At 36.4% G+C, this 21,573-nt stretch overlaps 1 protein-coding gene across 1 annotated transcript in view; it reads right to left on the bottom strand.

The window, feature by feature from the left end:
* Positions 1-21,573, bottom strand: part of AKAP6 (A-kinase anchoring protein 6) — a 251,165-nt gene that overhangs the window by 26,660 nt on the left and 202,932 nt on the right. Inside the window, exons 10-11 of the mRNA XM_026051714.1 lie at positions 13,493-13,639; positions 9,780-10,004 (exon numbers count right to left, since the gene is read on the bottom strand). Coding sequence (XP_025907499.1) covers positions 9,780-10,004; positions 13,493-13,639 — 372 coding nt within the window. The remainder of the gene's footprint in view (positions 1-9,779; positions 10,005-13,492; positions 13,640-21,573) is intronic.

Below are 21,573 nucleotides of genomic sequence, written 5' to 3'. Positions count from 1 at the left end.
AGATGCTCTTAGGAAAGTGCAAGAAGCTCCACTGTAGATAAAYCTAAACTACAAACTCCTAGAGGAAGTTCCAACCGAAGCTTGTTCCATTACATGTTTCATGCTTTCTCCTTGTATCAAGATACCTGTATGAGAGGAAGGGAGGGAATTATATCCTTCCTATAGCACCAGTTGCTGCCCACAACTAATGCTGGACCTGTTGTTATTTAATACAACCATGCACAGACATTCATGCAAAATGTGAGAATGGGAACTGAGCTTCTCACAATGATCAAACTACAACTCTTTAAAAAAACAAACTTACATATGCTTTTTGGCTAGAGCAGCACTTCAGTTCTCAACAGAGCCAACGCAAAACCTAAAGAAACACTGCTAATGCCTCTAATACAGGAGTAAGGGTAAAACAAGAAAAAARTTGTCTACAAAGTTTTGGTATAACTTAGTTTCCAACATTTTCTGTGAAATGGCAATGTATGCTGCCCTTTTGTCCGGGATCATGTTAACTTGTATTTCAGAGTCCATTTTGACAGGACACATGGTAAAATACCCATTTCTAACAGTGAGTGAAAAAGAAAACCAGTAATTCTTCAAAAATGTTAGTAAGAAAGTAATTCCTCAAAATAAAAAGGCAAATGACAGAGATAGGAAATGAATGATGACTTGTCATCTTTTAGAAAAATACTGGCAAACCTGGGTGCTTTTGTTGATTTCAAGGTTAAAAGAAAATGTCAGCTAATATAGGAACTCTACTCAGTTGCAAACTGTGGGACTTAATCTATACTGAAGCTAAATATTCTATAAGCATGCAGTGAAGTGCAAAAAACAGCAATTGAAAAATGACATGATTAAATGGCACAACATGCAATCATTTGCTCTCAATTATATCAATGTATCTTCTTCATTTCAAGGAGTCAGGCAGAAATATTGTTTTTTAAATGCCTCTATTAAATTGGGCACCAATAATAAAATAGATGAGAGTCCTAATAAGCTCATTCATGTAACATACATCACACACCACAAAACTATTCTCTCCAAACGGGTTTGCTCATAGATTTGTCTCCTGGTTGTCACCGGTYTTGCCTATATTAAAAGATTTTAAAGCACAAGGCTGTGCAGACCATCCAACAGGAAACCTATCTACAACTTTTCTACTTAAATCTTGAGAGTTCTTTAATGCTAATTATGGAGAAAGTACTGATATAATATCTTTGCTGTCACATTTTATTAAGGTGATGGTCACAACAGAATCTTGGACTGACATCTTAGAAATACCATTTAATTGCAAGTCAGAAACACAGAATGACAGTTCAAAGTAGAACATGATTTCTTTCAAAACACTGAACTGGTTCTCTTTATTTAAAAGCTATACTTTTAATAGCATWAGAATCATCACACCGCTGCTACACTGAAGATGTTTCTCAGTAGCTCACTGCATAGCAAAGTGTTACAAGATTTTTCTGACAAGTCTSAGCACAGCTCATGATATTTCTTAGAAAGATGCCCAGATTTCTAGTGATAAACTCCTTTACACACACATAAAAAGATGACAAATAACTAACAGAAAAGAATTATGTCTTTCTTCCTCTAGCTTCAGGAATCTATACAGGAGTTTATAATCTACATGTCATCATTAATTAAACATTAATTCACTCAGTTTACTAGCTATAAAAAAGTATAAGGAAATTAAAATATACATATATTAAAATAGTATTCTAATAGTACCTGTGTTTTATCTCACTTTTCTCTAGAAGCACAATACATGGATTAAAAAACAGTAACTATCCAGAATTGATGCTTCTGGACTCATTCCAGAAAGTTCCTACTATATCTGTACGACATTCTTTAATTTCTTCATTCCATTACTTACACTGATTTAAGTATTTTAAAATATTTATTTGTAGGAAAACAGTCCAGCAGTCTGATACTCGGCTCATATCCACATGTTACAAGTAGTATGTAGCATACTTTTCTTCATAAATTAAAAACACTATTAAAATTCTAGACATATAAAACAATATGAAGATTAAGTTACTATAAAAGAAACTATAATAGCTTACAGATTGCTCGTATCATTACTAAAGCACTGGTATCTATTACAGTGTCTCCCTGGAATAAAGAATGCACTTTTGGCAATAATCTGTTAAAAAAAGTGCCCATTATTGTTAAGATGCTCCTATCTTTACTCTAAACTGGCTTGCAATTACATGAAGGTAACTTTTAAAAATAAGAGAAAAATCAGTGTTGGATGTAAATGTACCTTCCATCCCGAACTACAAGGTACCTTTTATGAAGTCTTTTTTTTTCTGAGAAGAATCTCTTTCCAGAGAAATAAATTCAAATGAAAAATACTGATAGTAGTACAACTTGTTAGCGTCAGCTCCCCTTYCCCAAGTGCTAAAACAAAAGCAAGGACAAGGATGACAAACACCTGTGCTGTGTTTGCTTTGTAATGAATCCTGAAACACACTACCTCAGAATTTTATTTGCCTGTAGTGGACATTACAAATTTGCAATTTGTGGTAGGTTACTACACTAGGCAGACTTTAAATGAACATCAGCTGAAATTCAGAAGAAGCAATGACTTAAGGTACAGATAAAATATCTACTCACGTCAAGTGATATATTAAGTTGGGTTGGACTTTGCTTCCAGTAGTTGGAATTCACTKTCATATACATCTTGAAATAAATTAAGTCTCTCAACAACCATCACTAGTAAGATGCAAATAAACTTTTCAAAGCCTGATAACAGTTAGGCACATGAGCTTCACTCATCCTTAATGAATAGCTAAAAATGTTAAAACTTGGTATCCTACCTGAGAGCCACCCCTCAGGTTGCAAAGGGAATTTCATTGCATGGAGGTACATCAACATCTGTAGCCCTCAGGCTGAGGTCCAGATGTTGAACCTGTACTGGCTCCCTTTCTTAACCTAGTCTCCTCACAGAGCAGAGACAAATGCACCTTTCTTGTCCCTGTGCAATGGCCCCCAAAGTGCAGTGAATATTCACCCTATTCTGAATGACAGCAGAAAGGCATCCTGCAGTTCTTTGGTATTAACTTCTCATAGGAAAACACTGAAAACAAAATAAATCAGACTTTACTTTGRAGGCTTCAGTACCAGCAGAGAGGCAGGAAAATAAACACACCTAATGAGTAAGGAAAAAGATTTCCTCTTTCTTTTTCTTTTTCTTTTTTTTTTTTTTCCTAGGAAGAATATTTAAACTGGATGAAAAAATTATAGAGCTTGATCTGCTCAGGGGGTAAACAGAGGAAAAGATACTATAGTGCTTTCATGTATATCCAAATATGCCAATGACAACAGGCAGTCCTAAAGGTGTTCCTGCTGACTTCTTTGAGTGGGATCGAGCTGATCTAATGGAGAAGCCTACATCTGAGCTGGTCATTTAGAAACAGGCATTCTGAGGTTCATCTCCCTTATAGACAGATGTCTAAAACTGCAAAGATTAATTGCATTTTGGAAGCACATTTCTTTCCAATTACTGTAAAAGAAAGTTGGACAGAGATCTCAACACTGTAAGTGTCTAAAATTTGCCTGTTTTATGTTGCCTTTACCACATGGTTATGTTGACTGCAGGACAATCATTTTGGTAAATCAGAAATAAGGGAATGGTGCATTAAGAAAGAGAAGAGAGATAACAAGGAAGTAAAATATGAGCTAATAGTCTAAAAATAGCCACCAGGCCATTCTCCCTTACCAGTGCATTGCCATATCTGAGATTGGCTGAATTCAGGGCTTAATACAAGAATAAAAAGAAGATCTTACTATAATAACATAATGGTTTCGAACTTCCTCCCACCCCCGAGTCTTTGTCCAGAAGCCTACTGCCGCTACTCAGTTGGAACTGGCTGCAGATGTTTTATGACACATCTGTGCAAACCCACAGCACACCAGATCTAGCCATCTCTAATGGACAGATTTCCTGAATGCCAAGGAAAAAGGGATTCCCAAGGAGAGCCAGTAAAGGCAGCCCTAAGGCAGAAATGACTTGTGTGGGGGGGGGAAAAAAAGGGAGTTTTAGATAACCAGATAAAGAGCACTTATAATTATTGTTGAGATTTTGACTGTTTAAATACTAAGTAGTGAGTAATAAAACTCAGAAATTCACAGTTTGTGACTCAGTCAAAACAGGATAATGAAATGAAAGTTGCTATCCCAGATAGGATATTTAGTTCTAAATGGGAGTTGTAACTCATGCTATTGTTTCCTTAAATGGGGAGGTCTTATTGAAACACAAAAAGAACTTTCCTGGAATATAGTAAGTATATTAAATTGGAATGTGAATTATAAGACATCTCCACTTTTTGAGGTCAGGGCAAAAAAACACATTTTTTTTTGGCCAAAAAATACTCACAGCAGCCTTATCATAAAGAGGCATAGCACCAAAAGGTTGGATTCTTACAGAGAATTCAGTACTCGCACTTGCTCTCTTCAAGTGACACTTGGGATGGTGGGTCATAGTAAATGGCACCAAGCTATATTCAACCTTGGAATCCTATCCTTTCTCATACAGTATATTACTGTGTGACTTACAGTTTGCTAAAATTTAATCCAAACAGAATTTAGGTAAACATTTCTTGATCTGTGAAAATACTTAGGGTTCTGAAGATATATGCTTTTTTTTTTWAAGAAATTTATTAAAATTATTACTTTTTAAAATCATCTTAGATATATAAAAATATTTAAATCTGCTTCACTTATTTTGGACTTTCCATTGGAAACGGTTTCACATACTTTTGTTATATGCACATTGAATTCTTTGATAGCAGCTCTGCCAGCAATATTATTCCAAAACTTGCAAAGGATCCAAAATGCAGTAGTGAAAGTGATTCCTGGCCCCTGTGGGAACTGTTACCACATTTGGCCAATCTCTAAATCTCATGAGTCTTCAAACATTCACTCAAAGTTAAAACTCATCCTTGATTTCAATATAGTTATAATGTTATATGCTCTGAAATTCTGTTTTACTAGATAGAATTCTGTTTAACTGAAGTGTTTTTAAGATGGATAATACAAAATTCAATAATGCGAAGAAGGATATCATGCAAAGTTTTCAGTTACAACGAYGAGCTTCATACAAAGGTATTGATTAACTAGCTGTTAATTACCAATGCTGTCTATATTTTTTCATCAGAARGTTGAATTGCTTTAGGCATCAGAGAAATGAGAGATGAATGGATTAAGAAAAATATTTTTTTACATGACATTGTGTCATCTGCAATGCTCAATCACAAATTTAGTGGAAAACACACATTTCTGCTTATAGTCATTAGAAGTACAGTTACGAGCATTTGCTATTTTACACTATTTGTAAGGCAAACAAAGGGCTATGAATACTGCTAGATATGGAATTTAACATGTCATTGACTTTTAGAAATATTAAATGAGAAAATGTTTCCAACATTTTTTGGTGCAAATAAGCAGTCAGATTTCTGACTTAAGACCATGCTTTCAGTCAGCTACAAGCTTTCTGAACTGCTGAAAATCAGGTCATTTTTTAAAAAAAGTTCAAATACACATTTAGGAGACAGGTATGACAACAGAACGTGTTGCTTATTGGTTCACATAAAATGAGTTCAGAAATATATTACTGTTGCCAAAGAACATCATATCAGAAAACTCCTGGTAACATCTTGTTCTGATGTTTTAAGTGAGGCTGGAGGGAAGAGAGAACAGGGTGCTTTATAGATTGACTAGCAACAATCAACAGAAGCTTTTCCAGTTCCACACGACTGAGAATGGGTTCTGGGACGGAAAGATGCTTGCAAGTCTGAGCTTGTTCTTGGGGCTTGGTGTGTGAGCCAAAGCCCCAACAACTCCSCTATTGACAATGGTGGATCATTTATCTATATAGAGCACAGAGTTGGGAGTTTTATGACAAGTGACAAAAACGTATGATTAATTCTTTAGGCTCCCTTGCTCTCTTTTGGAGCGCGTTTTGCACAGAAAACAGCATGCTTTTTGAAGTCCCAGACACATAAAAACAAATGTGGCAGAACACTCCTACTTACAAGCCAACAAGCACACAAATTTTTGGCTAGATCTTACTCAAATAATGAGATTTAGTAAAACTTTCATGAAAGAATGTCAATTTCTTTTTATTATTGCTCCTCATCCTTTCCCGCTCCAAGTCTCTCCTGACCCAGAAAATTGCCATACATCATTAGGTTAGGAAATCAACTTTGTCAGTTATTAGTCTGCTGACATTAGGTCTTTCAGCTGCTGGAATTATGTGTTTACCTGAGAATCTCATATTTCACTTAGAATGTATGCTTCTCATTCTAGTTCTTATAGTTTCAGTGAAAAGATGGAAAATATGAACTCTAACAACTCCAAAGACAGTACAGAAATAAAAAAGATGAATAAATAAATGCATATGCTTGTACTTATAGASGTATCTAGAATTTTAAGCCAATCTCTTGATTTTCTTAGTGTTTTTCCCATGTTTTTCAAGTTGCAACAGAAAAAAAAAMCATCAGAATCTAAATCAAGTGCAAATCAAGGACATCAGGTGATGCAAATCCCTGCCTTTCCAGCAATAAACTTCCTTGGTGTAGAAAATCTCTTCGCTCTTTGGCCCTTTTTGACAACAGCCTGGATTAAACTGAGTTTGGCATCTCCCTCCATGCTGCTGTGAAATGGCCAGCAAGTGCCACTCCAGACTGAAGGAAAGCTCAAGCTTTTCCTTGGGTATCCAACGTGAAAATGCCTGAGGCAGCCAGGGCCACAGAAAGCCAGTGGCTGGGGTGTCCAGCTGCACAACCTGCCGCACGGAGACTGCAGTGCTGCCCAGAGCACACCTCAGCTTCCACAATACAAAACAAACACCAACCCCCCCCTCACACACACGTACGCCAGCTGGGAGATGGCTGCAGTTAATAAAATAATAATAATTCTAATACCTAACTGTTCTAATAAKAATGGAAGAAACCAGCCCAACATACCCAGCAGGAACTGAGCTTTAAATATAAGTGGCACTGGTTAGCACAATGAGGCAGTCTGATTTCATCATGTATGAAAATGGAATATACTGAGAGGTAATGGGAAGGAAGGGAGGGAAGGGAGGGAAAAGAGGGACAGTCTTGTGGTTACAGCAGAAGAGTAGGGTCACAGTAGCTGGGTTCTGTCATAACRCAGCCATTGACTTTCTTTAAAAGCCTGGAGAAGTCACCTAATCTCCTTGCATTTTATTTCCCTCATTGCTAAAGAGGGGATAAAAACACCTACCMTAAAGATTTATAGAGACTTAATTCACTAATGTTTGTACAGCATGTACATGGATGGTACTATAGAAGTGCTAAGTATTGTTACTGCACAGCCATATCCCAAAAGAAAATGAATGCAGTGATATATATTCTTTAACAAAAAGAATGTTCCAGTTAATATGACATGAATCTCTGCAAAGGAAAACACGTCACAACACCCATGTACTAGTGAATTTAACAACTTCTCCTTCCAACACGGTTTCTCACTCTAGGTCCCAGCCGTACATGAACTGCACATTCAATTCGTCCTCCAAGCGCAAAATTAAAGGAGAACACCCTGAAAAACTGAAATAACTGCTTTTCCTAAGGCACAAGTGCAATTTGAAAGATAATGTGGTGGAATGAGAATCAGCAGCATTGTTGAGTTTATTTTATTAAAAATGCTTCTCTGTGTACAGTGGCTATAATCAGGATGGTGCAATAAATTTCCATTAGGAAACAATGAGTCACTTACCACAGTGAAAGCAGTAATAAGGTTAAACTCTTAAGTTAAGTGGAAAGTAAGTCAAACCAAACCCCAGCAGGTTTCCTACTAGTGGCATAGCTAATGTTTTTGAAAATGTTCTAAATGTTCTTTCTCAAATATATGTATTATACATTGCAGTATTGTTAATTATATCCATTTTCTCTTTTATACACTTCCCCAGGAGATCAGTGAAGAATGGAAAACTTACTTATAGTGGATTTCAGATTTAATGAGACAAAGATGGTTTTAATATATATGACAAAGTGATGTGCTCTTACCATATTTGATAGGTAATTATTTTTTATACTTGAATGGCTACCATTTTGAAAATAATTAATGTATTATTTATGTAATTAATAGATAATCAACCAAGTAATGAAATACCCTGGTTACAACATGGTGGGTGGTACTATCCTGTTCAACATCTCCAGTTTTTGGCATGACATCGTTTCTTACACTTTTTAAAATGTTTCATTTGAAAGATTTATGCACATTCCAAACATGTAAGTGACATTGCTAGGATATTTCTGTTTATGTATATATACCTGGCTAAGACTTTAAAAATATATATTTTTTTTAAATTAGATTTTAAATCCATACTTAGGCACTTAAATACTTATTTTTCCATAGAAATAACAAGCATTCGGCATCTCCTACTGAAAATACGGATCTGTTACTGTAAAATTTTGCAGGTCTACCAACAGTCCTGCATTAAGACTAAAGCCAACATTTAAATCCTTTCAAAGAACAAATACAATCAGCATAAATATTTTTCTGCTCATTGTCAGAAAACTACCAACCAGAGGAAACAGAAAAACCTGCAGATGGCAGAGCCATATTTAAAACTAGAGGCAAAGGGATATGCTCAGAAATCTGAAAAAAAAAACCTTTAACAAAAAAAGCCTTTAACACAACCTTCTTAGTAACCCTCCTATAAAGACGAAGAATATCTAGAGAATCTCTCTAATAGAGAATATCTATTAGAGAATATCTACCTGCGAAGACTGTTGCTTTTCCTGCAGTTATTTCCTTGAACATCTGTGTAAAAATTATTTGTTTAAAGTGTTGGCTACCTATCTTCTGAGGTGAATAGTTAATAAACTGTCTGTCACCTGAAGAGTGCTGTTGCCCTAGACACCCTGATGTGCTAGTGGAAGAGAAAAACCTCTTTACCTCTAAAGCTCAACAATTACTCCTGATTTCTTTCTTATTTCTTTGGTCAAAGATCACCTGCAGAGTAAAGTGACCTGTGATGATGACACAGGTGAGCGACTGTTTAAAAGTGATAGCTATGAACAGAAGAAAATCACATGGTTCAAGCAGGTTTGTTTGCTAACTTAATAGCACTCTTTCCTAAATTGTCTCACTACTTTTGGGGAATGGAACAAAAGATAGACCTCCACAAAGTCACTGGCAAAGCTGAATCCTGGCCTTCAGCTGTAAGAGCCTATCAGTCAGAATATAACATAATGACTACAATTCTTCCCATTTCTTTCCATACCTCTCCAGGCTTAGGCTCAAGAGGTGGCCTAGATTGCTGCAAAACTCACTGCGTACATGTATTTTTCCATATACACACCAGACTTGAATGTTTTCTCAGGCTAGTTTTAGAGCCGTGTAAATGTGGTTTCAAACAGGCTACTCAAGTCGTATGTGCAGAAAAAGAGGCTCTTAAATTGACCATCATACAACACAATAAATTCAAACATACACATATTGTGGGAAGTGAAATAAACAGTGAGGCTTTTCACGGCAAAACCAAAGTTTTATACTCAGGTAGAATGGATGACCCAGATTACTTTTCAAATTTTGGTGGTTTCAGCCTTCTAAATAGTATAGGAAGCAGATGTTATTGTTAACAATAAGCTTAATTCAAAATAAATGAACACACAGAACAAAAATGCAGGTGAAAATTTGAATGTATGATTACATACGTACATGCACCRGATTATCTGACGTATCAGATAAATATTTTATCCTACTATAAAGAGAGGTTTCTCTATGAAAACTATGATTGTTTTTTTTATTACCTTAAAATATTGCAGTTGTTTCTCAGCATTCATTGTCCCTTCATTTTCTTGCCTCAGACAGGAATTGAAGATGAAAAGCTCCGTATCTCTCAGCCACCCTTTCAGCTCTTTGATCCTGACCTCCAGCTGCCTTACCAGGCTGCCGCTTTCAGGCGAGAGCAGGTCACGTGGACCTAACCCACTGTGCCCTGCCATTGTGTCTTGGATCTTCTCTCCTAGGGTTTTCTAATGCATCAGATAAAGAAAACACTGATTAGTCTTAGGTACCAAAACATACACAGGTTAGTGTGAAACAAGAAGCATCTGTTAGATGGCTAGAGATATCTCTTAATTTACTACTAACATCAACTAATTTATTTCTTTTCATCAGTGTTTAAGCAATTTCATTCTTTTTATTGTTGTTTCTCACTTATGCCCCAGCACCTCCCTCCCCACTCCACGGACAAGCCCACCAAGTTTGCTGGAAGCACGATAAATCCACGCTTATTAAGAACCACTATGGACAAAAAGACACAAAATGGCACCTAACTCTGCAAGGTAATTGCCCTACAGAATTTGTCAGCTGCCTTATGTATCTACRGCCATAAGACTCACGGGCGCTCAGGAAGTGAGAATGGAAAATATGGCAAACATCAAATACACCAAAATTTTATCTAAGGTACGTTGTACATTTTTAAGGAAACATTGAAATGCTAAAATGATTTTTGAGCTACGAGCTGTCAGGTTCTGGTTGCCAAACTTGAAGCTCTAAAGTTGCCTACAGGAACAGACCACAAGGGCTTGTTTGCTTTTAAAAGAGGATGAAGTCCCTGAGACTTTCTAGCAATAGGCTAGAAATAGGCACCGCCTCAGTGTTTCTGAGCATCAAGCCAGTTACTCAGGTAACGAAATTTAGATCTAARTCCTTCACGTTAAGCATCCACTTGAAAAATAATGGACCAGAATAAACATTTGTGTCTGATCTAATGAAATTAACTTTGTACAGCTTTTCAGGGTAGTATTTCTAATAACAGAAGCAGCGAACAACGTTTTAATAGCTGGCATTGTGAGCACATGAATATTCTGGGGGGGCCAAGGATAGAAAGTTACCTTCCCTTTTAGTATTTTGAAAGGCAATCCTTTAACATCACAGGGGAGATATACTGTTGCCTGCTCCTGCTATGCCAAGCCGTATTTTATGTGACCTATAAGAGGCTGTCAGTCTGACACTTACTATAAGCACTAGATCTGTGTTACTGATTGTAGAATATTGAATATACACTGACAATCACATCCAATAACCTTTTAAACTGATAATTAGCAGTGGTTAATTGTTGCAACATGAAGATACAGTTTTAGGTGACCCAGTATGGCTGTCTGTTGAAAATACATGCTTGAGAAAGTCACGGGAATATAATTTATAATGATGAAATTAGCCTCCCGAAATAAGCTTTAAAACACAAATAAAATTAGATCAACAGACATTAATCTACTATGTAGCATTCTGTAAATAACATCCTTAGGAGAGCATAACTGAAAAACATGCTTTCTTGGCAACACCCTTCTATTTTCATGGTGCAAATATTGATAATTTGAAGACCCTCAGTGGAATCCAGCACTAGCTATTGTTTTTATGCTGTAACAAAAGTAGCAGCAGGAGGTGAAATCAATGCCCTTGGAGGGTAGGGTCACAAAAAAGAATTTATTGCCACTTTTTTGTTCTGGAACAGTTTGCAATCATAAATTCTTCATAAACAGAATACTTCAGAGAATGGTCCGTCTTCATAAATATACGACAGAGGACATCAATTTCATTTAATTCACAATTTGTGTCAGCACAGCAGATGCCAATGCCTGCCTTGATAGGGTTGTTTAATATGCAATTGAGACAGAGTAATATTCAGCACAGGGGACAAAATTTCACAGATTAAACTGTACGCACCACTGACATTTCATTCTAATGTATTTCCATTCCACACTGTTCACCTTAGATGAAAGTAATATTAAAACCCATATCCCTCTATTTTACCATTGTTAGAAGTTAAAATCCTTGTCTTTAATTTTTTTCATGCCAATTAAAACGTAATCATGCCAATTAAAACAGTATGCCTAGTGCTGTTAGTTTCTGCAGAGGTTTTTATTAAATTATACAAAACTCGATCAAACTCTGCTTATTATTCATGAAATTGCATTTAGCAAAAAAATAGCAAAATAGCAAAAAAAAAATTATTTTTCTGCATATACCGAAATTAATTGCGAAACATAATCTGAAGGTATATTTTACTTTTAACACACTGAGATTTTTTTTTAAGAAATTGTATTTCTAAACTTTTAGTATAATTGATCAATTGCTTATCTCAAAGTTTTATTAACGACCAGCTGTAATCAGTGTCAGTCAGTTAAATAGATGAAATACATTAAAAGGTGTAAAAATGGAAGGCTTAAAACAAAAATGAAAAAAGAAAAGCTATCATGCTTATATTTTTTAAAGTAAGACCTGTTTTTTATTGGCAGTAAATTTACTCACGTTTCAATACTGTAAAAATATATACGGTGACACTGCGTGTTACTTTTTGCAGGTAAGAAACTAGCTAGGTATAAGGCAACAACTGTCATTTGCTGACAATTTCCACATTTAAAGAATCAAATAATTAGAAAGAGCTGTGATCAGCTAAAAAAAAAAAAAAAAAANAAAAAAAAAAAAAAAAAAAAAGCCCCACCCTCCATATAATGATTATTGCGTTACCAAATAAGCTAAAGTGACACAAGCCAGTATTTAAAATGATGCTGGCAGCTTGCACATACAGCTTACTTGTAATACACCGAAATCTTTTTTTAAAGTAAGATAATAGCATGCAAAATTATGCAATATAACCGTATTGCTAATATCACACATCTATAATTAATCATTTAAAGTAATTTATAAATTTATCTTACCCTTGATTTGAAGTGAAGGCAATTAAGGAGAGAAGTGGATGGAAAAATATATAGTTTGACCTCTCTCTCTCTCAGCTGTTTTACAACAATAGGACAATAGTGTCTCCTGCACGGTGCCATCCCTGGTCTCTGGGTAACAGAATCACTATATTGCTTTTTTGCCAGATTCCTGTATCTCACTCTTTGGCTGAGACCCAGCCCATCATAGCGTGAAATGAATTACATGAAACTTTTTTTGGCTTTTGTCAAAAGTGAGCTGAATACAGCAGCATGAAACACATGCCTGGCTCTAATTCTTAGCTTCAGGTACTCCGATTTGTACTGAATTTGCATATTTGTTTTTGAGCCATCAGTGTGACCTGAAATATGCAGTGACAACCCCACTTTTCATCTTAAGGGTATAGTAAATAGTTAAACAGTAGATGTCTCTAACATGTACCTTCAGAATAAATTCTATTAACATTCACTCAAGCATGACAGTCAGTGTATATCAGATATACTGCATTATAGTTGACTTGGTGCATACTCATAATACACAGCATATTTTACTTACATTTTTTATGTATTAAAGAACTAAAATTATTAAAGTCAGACAGGAGACAAGCATAGAATAAAAAAAATCAACAGAAGAGGAAAAATACTATGGAGTTTTTATAATAGCATGAGTAGCTTGTTTGAAATGTACATGGTGAACTGAGAGAGATATTTGTGCCTCAAATTAGAAATCAGACAGACAGCGTACTTCAACACACAAAAATGTACACATATCCCACAAACAGTAATAAAAATGCAAATACCCCAAGCAGTTCCCATTTTTCATTAATTGAATCCACTTTTTCAAGGAGATCATTTGGTAGTAAAACACCACTTTTCTTCAGAGCTTCAACCTTACTAAGCAGTTCCATCTTTTTCGGGAGCCTGATTGACATTTCAACATTGTATCTCTAAAATGAAAAAAAAAGAGAGAGATAATATTAGCTGCTGAGAAGAGATTTCTCTATAAAAATTTAAGCATTAATTCTATACACCGGTTATGATCATTCCCACAGTGTTGTTGCCTTCCCTTCCCACCCCCCGCTTTTTTTTTCTTTCTTTCTCTCTTTCTCTCTTTCTCCTTTCAGCACACAACCTTCCAATGACACATCTGGTAAGACTGCAAGATTGAGGCACCAAACAGGTTGTCTTCTGATGATGTGCATATGAAGGCAGTGGATTACATACAGAAATACTGAACAGATCTCCTAACGCTTCCCAGTCTGAAGCTTTCTCTTCCTYTGCGTCACTCAAATCAGTTGCTATCTTATTTTTTTTTTAAATGTGCTATTTCAGAAAGATTTTTTTAGAGGAAAAAAAGATCATARTTATTCTTCCTGTACAGTTTGTTTCTTCTCTCTCTCATTCTGGATTCTACCTTATATATAGGTCTTCAAAACTAAAGCATGTAAAAACATGAGTGCTTCACCTTAGAAAAACAATTAGACATAACTTCATTGCCACAGAACAACAGTAACTTGATTTTTATTGCATCGACCAACAAGAACAGCGCAAGTGCACACAAACTAAACACTCGTAATTCTTAGGTGAGTATTTTAGTCGAGTATTTTCTTCAATCYGCAACTCCCCTTTATTTCCTGCATGGCTATTTATCACCTAAGAAAAGGGCAGACGAAACAGAACTAAAAACAGGAGTCTCTTCCAAAATTGCTTTAACAGGGCTTTCTAAATACTTAGCTTTTTATTATTTATATACTTTTAAAAAAGGCATGGTTGTCTACATGATACACCAGCAAATGAATCTCTTTAAAACCCTTATTTTCTGAAAGCCTCTATAGAGTATTTAATAGGCCTACAGTGATTAATTATGTACCTGGTACAGTACATCAGAAAATAACACGCAGGCATATAGTTGTGTATATACACACTACACACAGGAAAGCTACTTCTCCCTTGCTCTTACGCAAAGCATACTTACAGAAATAGGCCTGATCTGGTTAAAAACACACATTTTATTCAAAGAAGAAAATTCAAAACCTGTTCTTACAAAGGCATTTAAGAGACATATGCAAATTATGCACAGCTATTAGCGAATTGCTTCCTAAACATTAAGCTTTTCTTGCTTTAAAGCCAGCCAAAAAACCTGCTATAGTGGCTCATACTGAAAATATTAGTAACTGGGATAAGTACAAAAATTAAACTCCAATAAGGAATGTTTAAAACATGGGTGCCTTTGCCAGATCCAAGAACATGTTCTGTAGGAAAACAAAACAAAAGTACAATTGGAGACAGCTTAAAGAAAGTAAGAAAGGTGTGAAATCACTGTTTCAGCTAACAGGTCCTCAGCATTTCCATGCATATGTTTGCATATTGTTAGTTTCATATTTTAATCTTTCATTTACACAACACATGCACATCATTTGTATTATGTAAACTTCAGCAAATATTAGTCATTTGTGGATCATAGAGCAAATGTTTTAAATGAGGTGATTTAAACCATTTCTCATTATTAATGAACACTGATCAGGTGTCTGCGTATCCAAAATTACATGAATATGCATACTAAAAAACAAGGAATTGTTTATAAAGAACCTGCCTTCTGATACACGGCATACTGTGGTTGGGCTTTTAAAAATGTACACTGTTAGGAAACAGCCAGCTTTGGCACGAAGGCACCRGATCAGCCAAGAGATAACAGCATTTTATTGGACTAAGATGTTCAACAAGTATCCTTCTTGGTCAGATATTATTGCCTTTTCAGCTAGCACGGTTACTGCGGGAGATTACAATCTTCTTTATGTAATCTGATTTCTATTTAAGGCTGATATAGCCGAGAAGGCTTTGCATAATTATTTCCATAAGTGCATGTAATATCAAGGGGAATCCAGAGTCCAGCTCGCTAGGCGCAGAACCCCGGTTCGTGCTGCTCCCTTCCTTTTGTCAAGCGAATGAGCAGACGGAGGGAGTCCTCTAGCTGCGTGACATCGGTGCCGACGCAGCCACTTCCCACTTTCCACCTGCCAGGGACTGGCAGCGGCTGCTGAGCCGACTTCTTGGACAGTGGAGGGACTGGTAAAGCAATAGAATACGTTGCCTATACTTTTAACCGCAGTGTTCTTGTTAACATAGAGTGTTTCATTTAATTTTGGAYGAGATAAAATAGTTCTTCAGCGCAGCACAATCCAAATAGTGTGACAGATGTTATAAAGGGTTATTACATTAAAAAATAAATAAGCTAGATTTTATGTGCRCTCTCTGTCTTTTTCACCGTGTAACCTACTGTATAAACAAGCATGATGAAAGCGCTGATTGACAGAAAATGCATTATACTGTAACAGTAAAAGACGAAAGAATCCAGTTCGCTATTAGGTGTACTGGTATGTGACTGAGAGCCAGTATGTATTTTAATTTAAGGCAAGAGCTTAATGTACAGGAGGTACAGTTTAAGAACTGATAGCACTAGATGCTATTGCTAATGCTATTTTTTAATCCATTAAACACCTACACTCTAAGCAGTTGCATGACAAAATTAGCTACCGGCTCTATCAGTGCCGCACAACCCTAGTCTAGTAGGACTACTTCATCCTGTGGTGAGAAGATAATTTAATCTTCAGATTCATTCTTTCCTCCACTCTAAGTGAGCAAGGGCTGCTCTATTGTGACAGGCTGTGGATGCTATGATATAGATTACTGTTTAATAGCCAAAAATGAGATTAAGAAAGTTAAAGTCACAGGATTTCTCACAATGCTGGTAACAATAAATTAATGAGTATATATTTAATTTCCCACAACACCTGCCACATGACAAATTGACAAAGATGTACAGGAAAAACTGCAAAATATTTGCAGCATGATTAGCTGGGTGCATGCATGGCTGACTGTGTGTTCCTGAAGCAATGCAAAGCCCTGGTATTCAAGTTAAAGAATTTTGACTTTTTTTCCCTTCTCACTTCCCATRATCTATATTTCTCAGAAGAAAAAGAGTAGAGTTTAAAACAAGGCAGCAACATTTAGCCACGAGTAAGTTTGGCAAGAATATTTAAACCACAAGAAGTTGAATTCCAAAACAAAGGAAGTTAAAACCTCATTTCCCCTGATAAAAATATTCTACAAAATCTTAGCRGGCTAGATTGAGACACATTTTTTTTGACACTTTATACTAAAGCTATGCCTTTTTTTTCTCTTTTTTTTTCTTTTTTTTTTGCTTTAAAAATTACAGAAAACATTTTTTGTGTGAAAAATCACACCCGAAAATTCTGCCCAACTGGAGACTGGAACAATGCCTTGTAACAGTGTTAATTGTCACCATGGAAACCAGAAGAATAAGCCATTTTGAAACTGGTATAGAAGGCACACATTGAGCAACTCAAGCATTTTTCAGCCTCCCTCAGTGTTAAGGAACAAGATGCCTAGTCACTGAGAGGTCAGAGAAAGAAATCATCGTGAAAGGTTCGTAGATGGGCGCTGTCTGGTAAATAATAATGATTAAAAAAAAAAGAAAAAAAACACTGTATGCAGTTAACAACTCTGCAAGACTACACAGCGCCTCGTGCAGAAAGGGAAACATCACAGAAATAGATGATCGGGACTGGGGTAGAGATTCCACCCCTCGAGCAAAACTTTAGGGCAATATTATGCGAACCTTGCCCCTAAAGCTCCCTGGGAATTCTGTTGTTGTAATAAAACTTCAGAAGAGGAAAGAAAAAAAGCCTGCATGATGGAATTCAAAATAATGCTCTAAAAGCACACAGAGAGATTAAGACATCCATTGTAAGACTTTTGTATGGTGCTTCTGTTGGTTATAGTGAAAGGAGACTAGACATACTGAACACACAGTGGAGCTATGGCTACGAAGTACAGAAGAATTAAGCCACTGAACTTTCTCCATTATTGCAATAAGGGGAGGCTATTTGTAGATGTTCTGCTTTCTACCCTTCACGCACTAAAAACCCCTCTGCAACCAAACGTATAATATACAACTGCATTTTTTTTTTACCTGGACTGTGTCTTTACAGTCTTTTTTTTTTTTTTTTTTTTTTTTTTAAAAAAAAACCCAAAACCTCTCCTGTTGGAATAATTCAACCACTGCAGGCAGAAACACACAGGCGCACACACACGTGTGCGGTGCAGTGTATATATGTGCACCGTTGGCACATGTTCACAAAATACACACTACAGGCATAAATTTAAGCCATAAATGCTTCACAAGCACATTCAGCACACCTGAAATATAAATATACATAAACATAAAGCAACGCATCTGTAACGATATTTGTCCATCATCTCCTCACACACATTCTCCCTTTGCTTTCTGGATAATGTTTGCACTCTTCATGCTAGGCTTCATGGTGGCCCCTTAGGAAGCCCATGCCTAATGCCATTCAGTGATGAACAAAGAGTCTTTTTATTCCAAAGTCCAGGGTCCAAAGCTCAGCTGTATACAAGCAAAGTGAAGGAATCTGCTAGAGGCCGGCCTCCCCTTCACAATAGCTCTTAAAGCTTCCACCTTTTYGGTGCTATCAGTGTGAACCATTTTAGAAACCGTCCAGAAGCTTGGTTATATTTCTTACCCATCAATACAACTAGAACCTCTTGGACAACATGCATGATCTTGGTCGAGCTATCTGTCTAGATAAATAGCAGTTGCTGTTYCTTGCAAACTTCATGTATTTCACTACTAGCGATTTATGGCAAATAATTGCACAGGGAAATTATGAAGACTCCTACAATTGTCCTTGTAAATTAATAATAGGCTTTCTTGATTGGGATAAATTTGCTGCTGAGCCTTTGGAAAAATTAAAAAGTGCAATGTCATTTAAAATTGCCAGAACTCACACAGTAAATTACATCTGAGGTTAAGAATCAGTTTTTCTTCTTCTAGCTTATTCCATTTGCATGATCTGGAAATCATATTACATTGGCTATGTATTGTTAATTGGACATAGATTGCATTATCTTTAATATAAATCAAACTACAAATATTAAAATGAATTGCAAATTCTCTAATAGAAGATCATAAAACAATCTTTTTTTTAAGTATCTCCCATTAATAATTTAATTCCAATTATATCACTCAGAAAACTCAAGGAGGAGAGCACTAAGTTATTTCCATTTGCTTTCCCCCCTCCCCACAAATAAGCGCAGTAGTAAAACCCATATTGATGTGGGTGTGGGCATGTGTATGAGCACACGCAGGTATAAGAAAACAAATCTTAGCACTTCTGTCACAACCCCCCCCACACCCCAGACACCTTCCTTTTTTATTTCAGAAAGTAGCAAACGGGGATTACACTTCTGCTGCACTTCTCCCTTTTCTAGCAGTCAGTGAAATAAATACACTGAGAGAATGATGAAGTAACTTCCTGGACTAAATTTTGCCCACATTAAAAAATTATGCAGTCGGTACCCGTTACTCTGCCTTTTTTAAGGAAGGTGATCCCAACCCTTTAAATTTTACTATAAATGTAATATCTTTTTGAAGACTTTGTATGCCCTTTAATGAATTTATATTAAATATTTAATACTGTTTAGGGCATATCCACTACTACCAAAAACAGTTATATTCCCAGCAGTCCCACTGTTTCAGGCAGAGGGCTTGATTGATCCTCCTAGCCTGAATTGAGTAGAATGAAAAGAAGCAGTTGGAAAATAGCTGCAATCATTTAATGCAGATGACCTCTGACAGGCTCACAGCTCTTCTATCTGAACAGAAATTTGCATGGGGTCTCTGTGCAGAGGAACAATGTAACCTAAATGGTAGACAATCTTTATTCTAATGAAGTGGGTGTCAAGGTCAATGTAAAACTGCAATGATAAATGGTGCACCACTAGGCAAGAGAAGTTGCATAGGCATTGTAGTGCTTTCACATTAATTGAAGGCTGAAATGCACTGAGTGAAAGCACAAGACTCTCTTTTCACCATAATGTGTTAATGCACAAATGTTTAAATGTTTTATTCAAGTCTCTAGCCTGTTGGCACAAATCTTATTGCAAACAAAAATACAATAGTTGGCCAATAACCAGAAAAATAGAACTTTTTATTAGCTCGCCTTATTTCTCGAATCCCTAACAACTTCCACAATCTACTCAGAGTACCAAAAGAATAACAAGTCTCCAGACACCTAATGTAATTCCCATGATCCTTTTTCTATTTAGGATATCTGTCTTTAATTAGTTCCAAACAAGCAAGCCTTTAGACAACTCTTCATTAGATACCATTCCCAATGAACTAACTGCAAGAAGAAAAGTCATGCTTCAATATTATTATTGCCTAGATTTCAAGTTTTCTTTTAGCATATAGTTAACATCTCCAGGTGCCTTTTGTTCTCAGTAAGAATTAGACCAGTAAAACTGGGTTTTGTAATGCAAAGAGTTGTGTGCCTAGAGTGAGGACTAAACTACAATCTGTTATTGTGGCTTTGTCAAAACTGCAATACAACTATAATTATAGTACTTCATCAGTCGATCAAGCAATTTGTAGAAGGCAGTACATTTTGTCTTATAAAAATGAGGAGGACAGTAAGCTGCTTTTTAAAATCCTGAGCTGCTTAAGCTTGTTAAGGGTATATTGTTTGCTAATACACTCATTAGCAGCCAAGCATTTTAACTTCATCAATTAAACGGGAAATGGTGTTGCACCATTAGTTTCACAAAACRCTAAAATGCAGATAGCGTTTTACGGCTCCGAATTTTAGAAAATCTATTTTCACCTGCAAGCTGCACTATACGCTCCAAACTGCTTTCTCACATACACGTGGGGGGTGCCTGTTTGTGCATAAATGTAGGTGGTGAAAGCCTTGTGTGTAGTTGTGAAGCTAATTATATATGTACACATATACACCCACTTAAAATTTCTCAAGTCCCATAAGGATCGCTGCTAAAGCACAGACTCATTTCTTGACACCGATGAACATTTACTCATCTGAGTAGTCCCAGAGATGACAGAAAGTTTGTTCCTGTGAGCAGCTAACAGCTCTCCTGGATCACTAACGGGTTCACAAGACGGAGGATAAATTTGGAATGTTTTTCCGCCTTTGTCGTTTTAGGCTCTTCTGTGCAAATAGATGTTAGCAATACAATTACAGTTATTAGACAAGGAGCTATAGCTTGTTGCTAATTAAGAGCATCCTCAGCACTCCCGGCTTCTGGAAGCCTCTGAGTGGCGCGTTCCGTACAATGCCATTTCTCTTCAAACTCAGCTGCAAAAGGGAATTTTCCATACGGAAATCAGTCTTTGGGATATTGCAATTCAGAGAATAAACTCCAACGAAGAAGAAGAAGAAGAAAAAAGTATAGTGTAAAGAAAAAAAAAAAACGTTACTGATGAAACTGTTTAAAAAACTGTACAGCTTCATCTGTGTGTGATTTGTCAGGTCTGAAGCTTTGACGTGCCCAAGGGGCAGACCCCAGCGGGGAGTAGGCTGCAGAGCTAAATAGCTGTGAAAGAAGTCTTAATGTAGGATGGAATTCAAACTAACCTTGACATGACCTCAGGAAAAATATGCAAAAAGTAAAATGAATGCACTCTGCAAGATACATCCTAATTTTGTGGCCAAGCTGGTTAGTTTCGCAAACATAACTGGGACTTTGGAAGCAAAATAAAATACAAGGAAAAGGCAAAACTTAGGAATTCAGAGTAAAAACTTCAGCAGGCATGGCGTGTTACTGCGGAGGCATATGAGCCATTTGGAAACAATCCAGATAAAAACCAACACTGAACAATATTGTTGTCAGCCTGTCTATTCAGGAAAATTGTTTTTTTAGGTTGAATATAAATGACACAAAGCCAAGATTACATCACTGCATTACAAAGTCTGTTGTGGCTTTTAGCCGAACAAGCCCCATGGATCTACTGGCTGATGGCTGTAATTCAGTAAGAAGTTTT

This window comes from Nothoprocta perdicaria, unplaced genomic scaffold (genome assembly GCF_003342845.1).
Source record: "Nothoprocta perdicaria isolate Ctin4 unplaced genomic scaffold, notPer1 scaffold_8, whole genome shotgun sequence".
Classification (NCBI taxonomy): Eukaryota; Metazoa; Chordata; class Aves; order Tinamiformes; family Tinamidae; genus Nothoprocta; species Nothoprocta perdicaria.
This window is presented reverse-complemented; position numbering and strand designations above follow the sequence as displayed.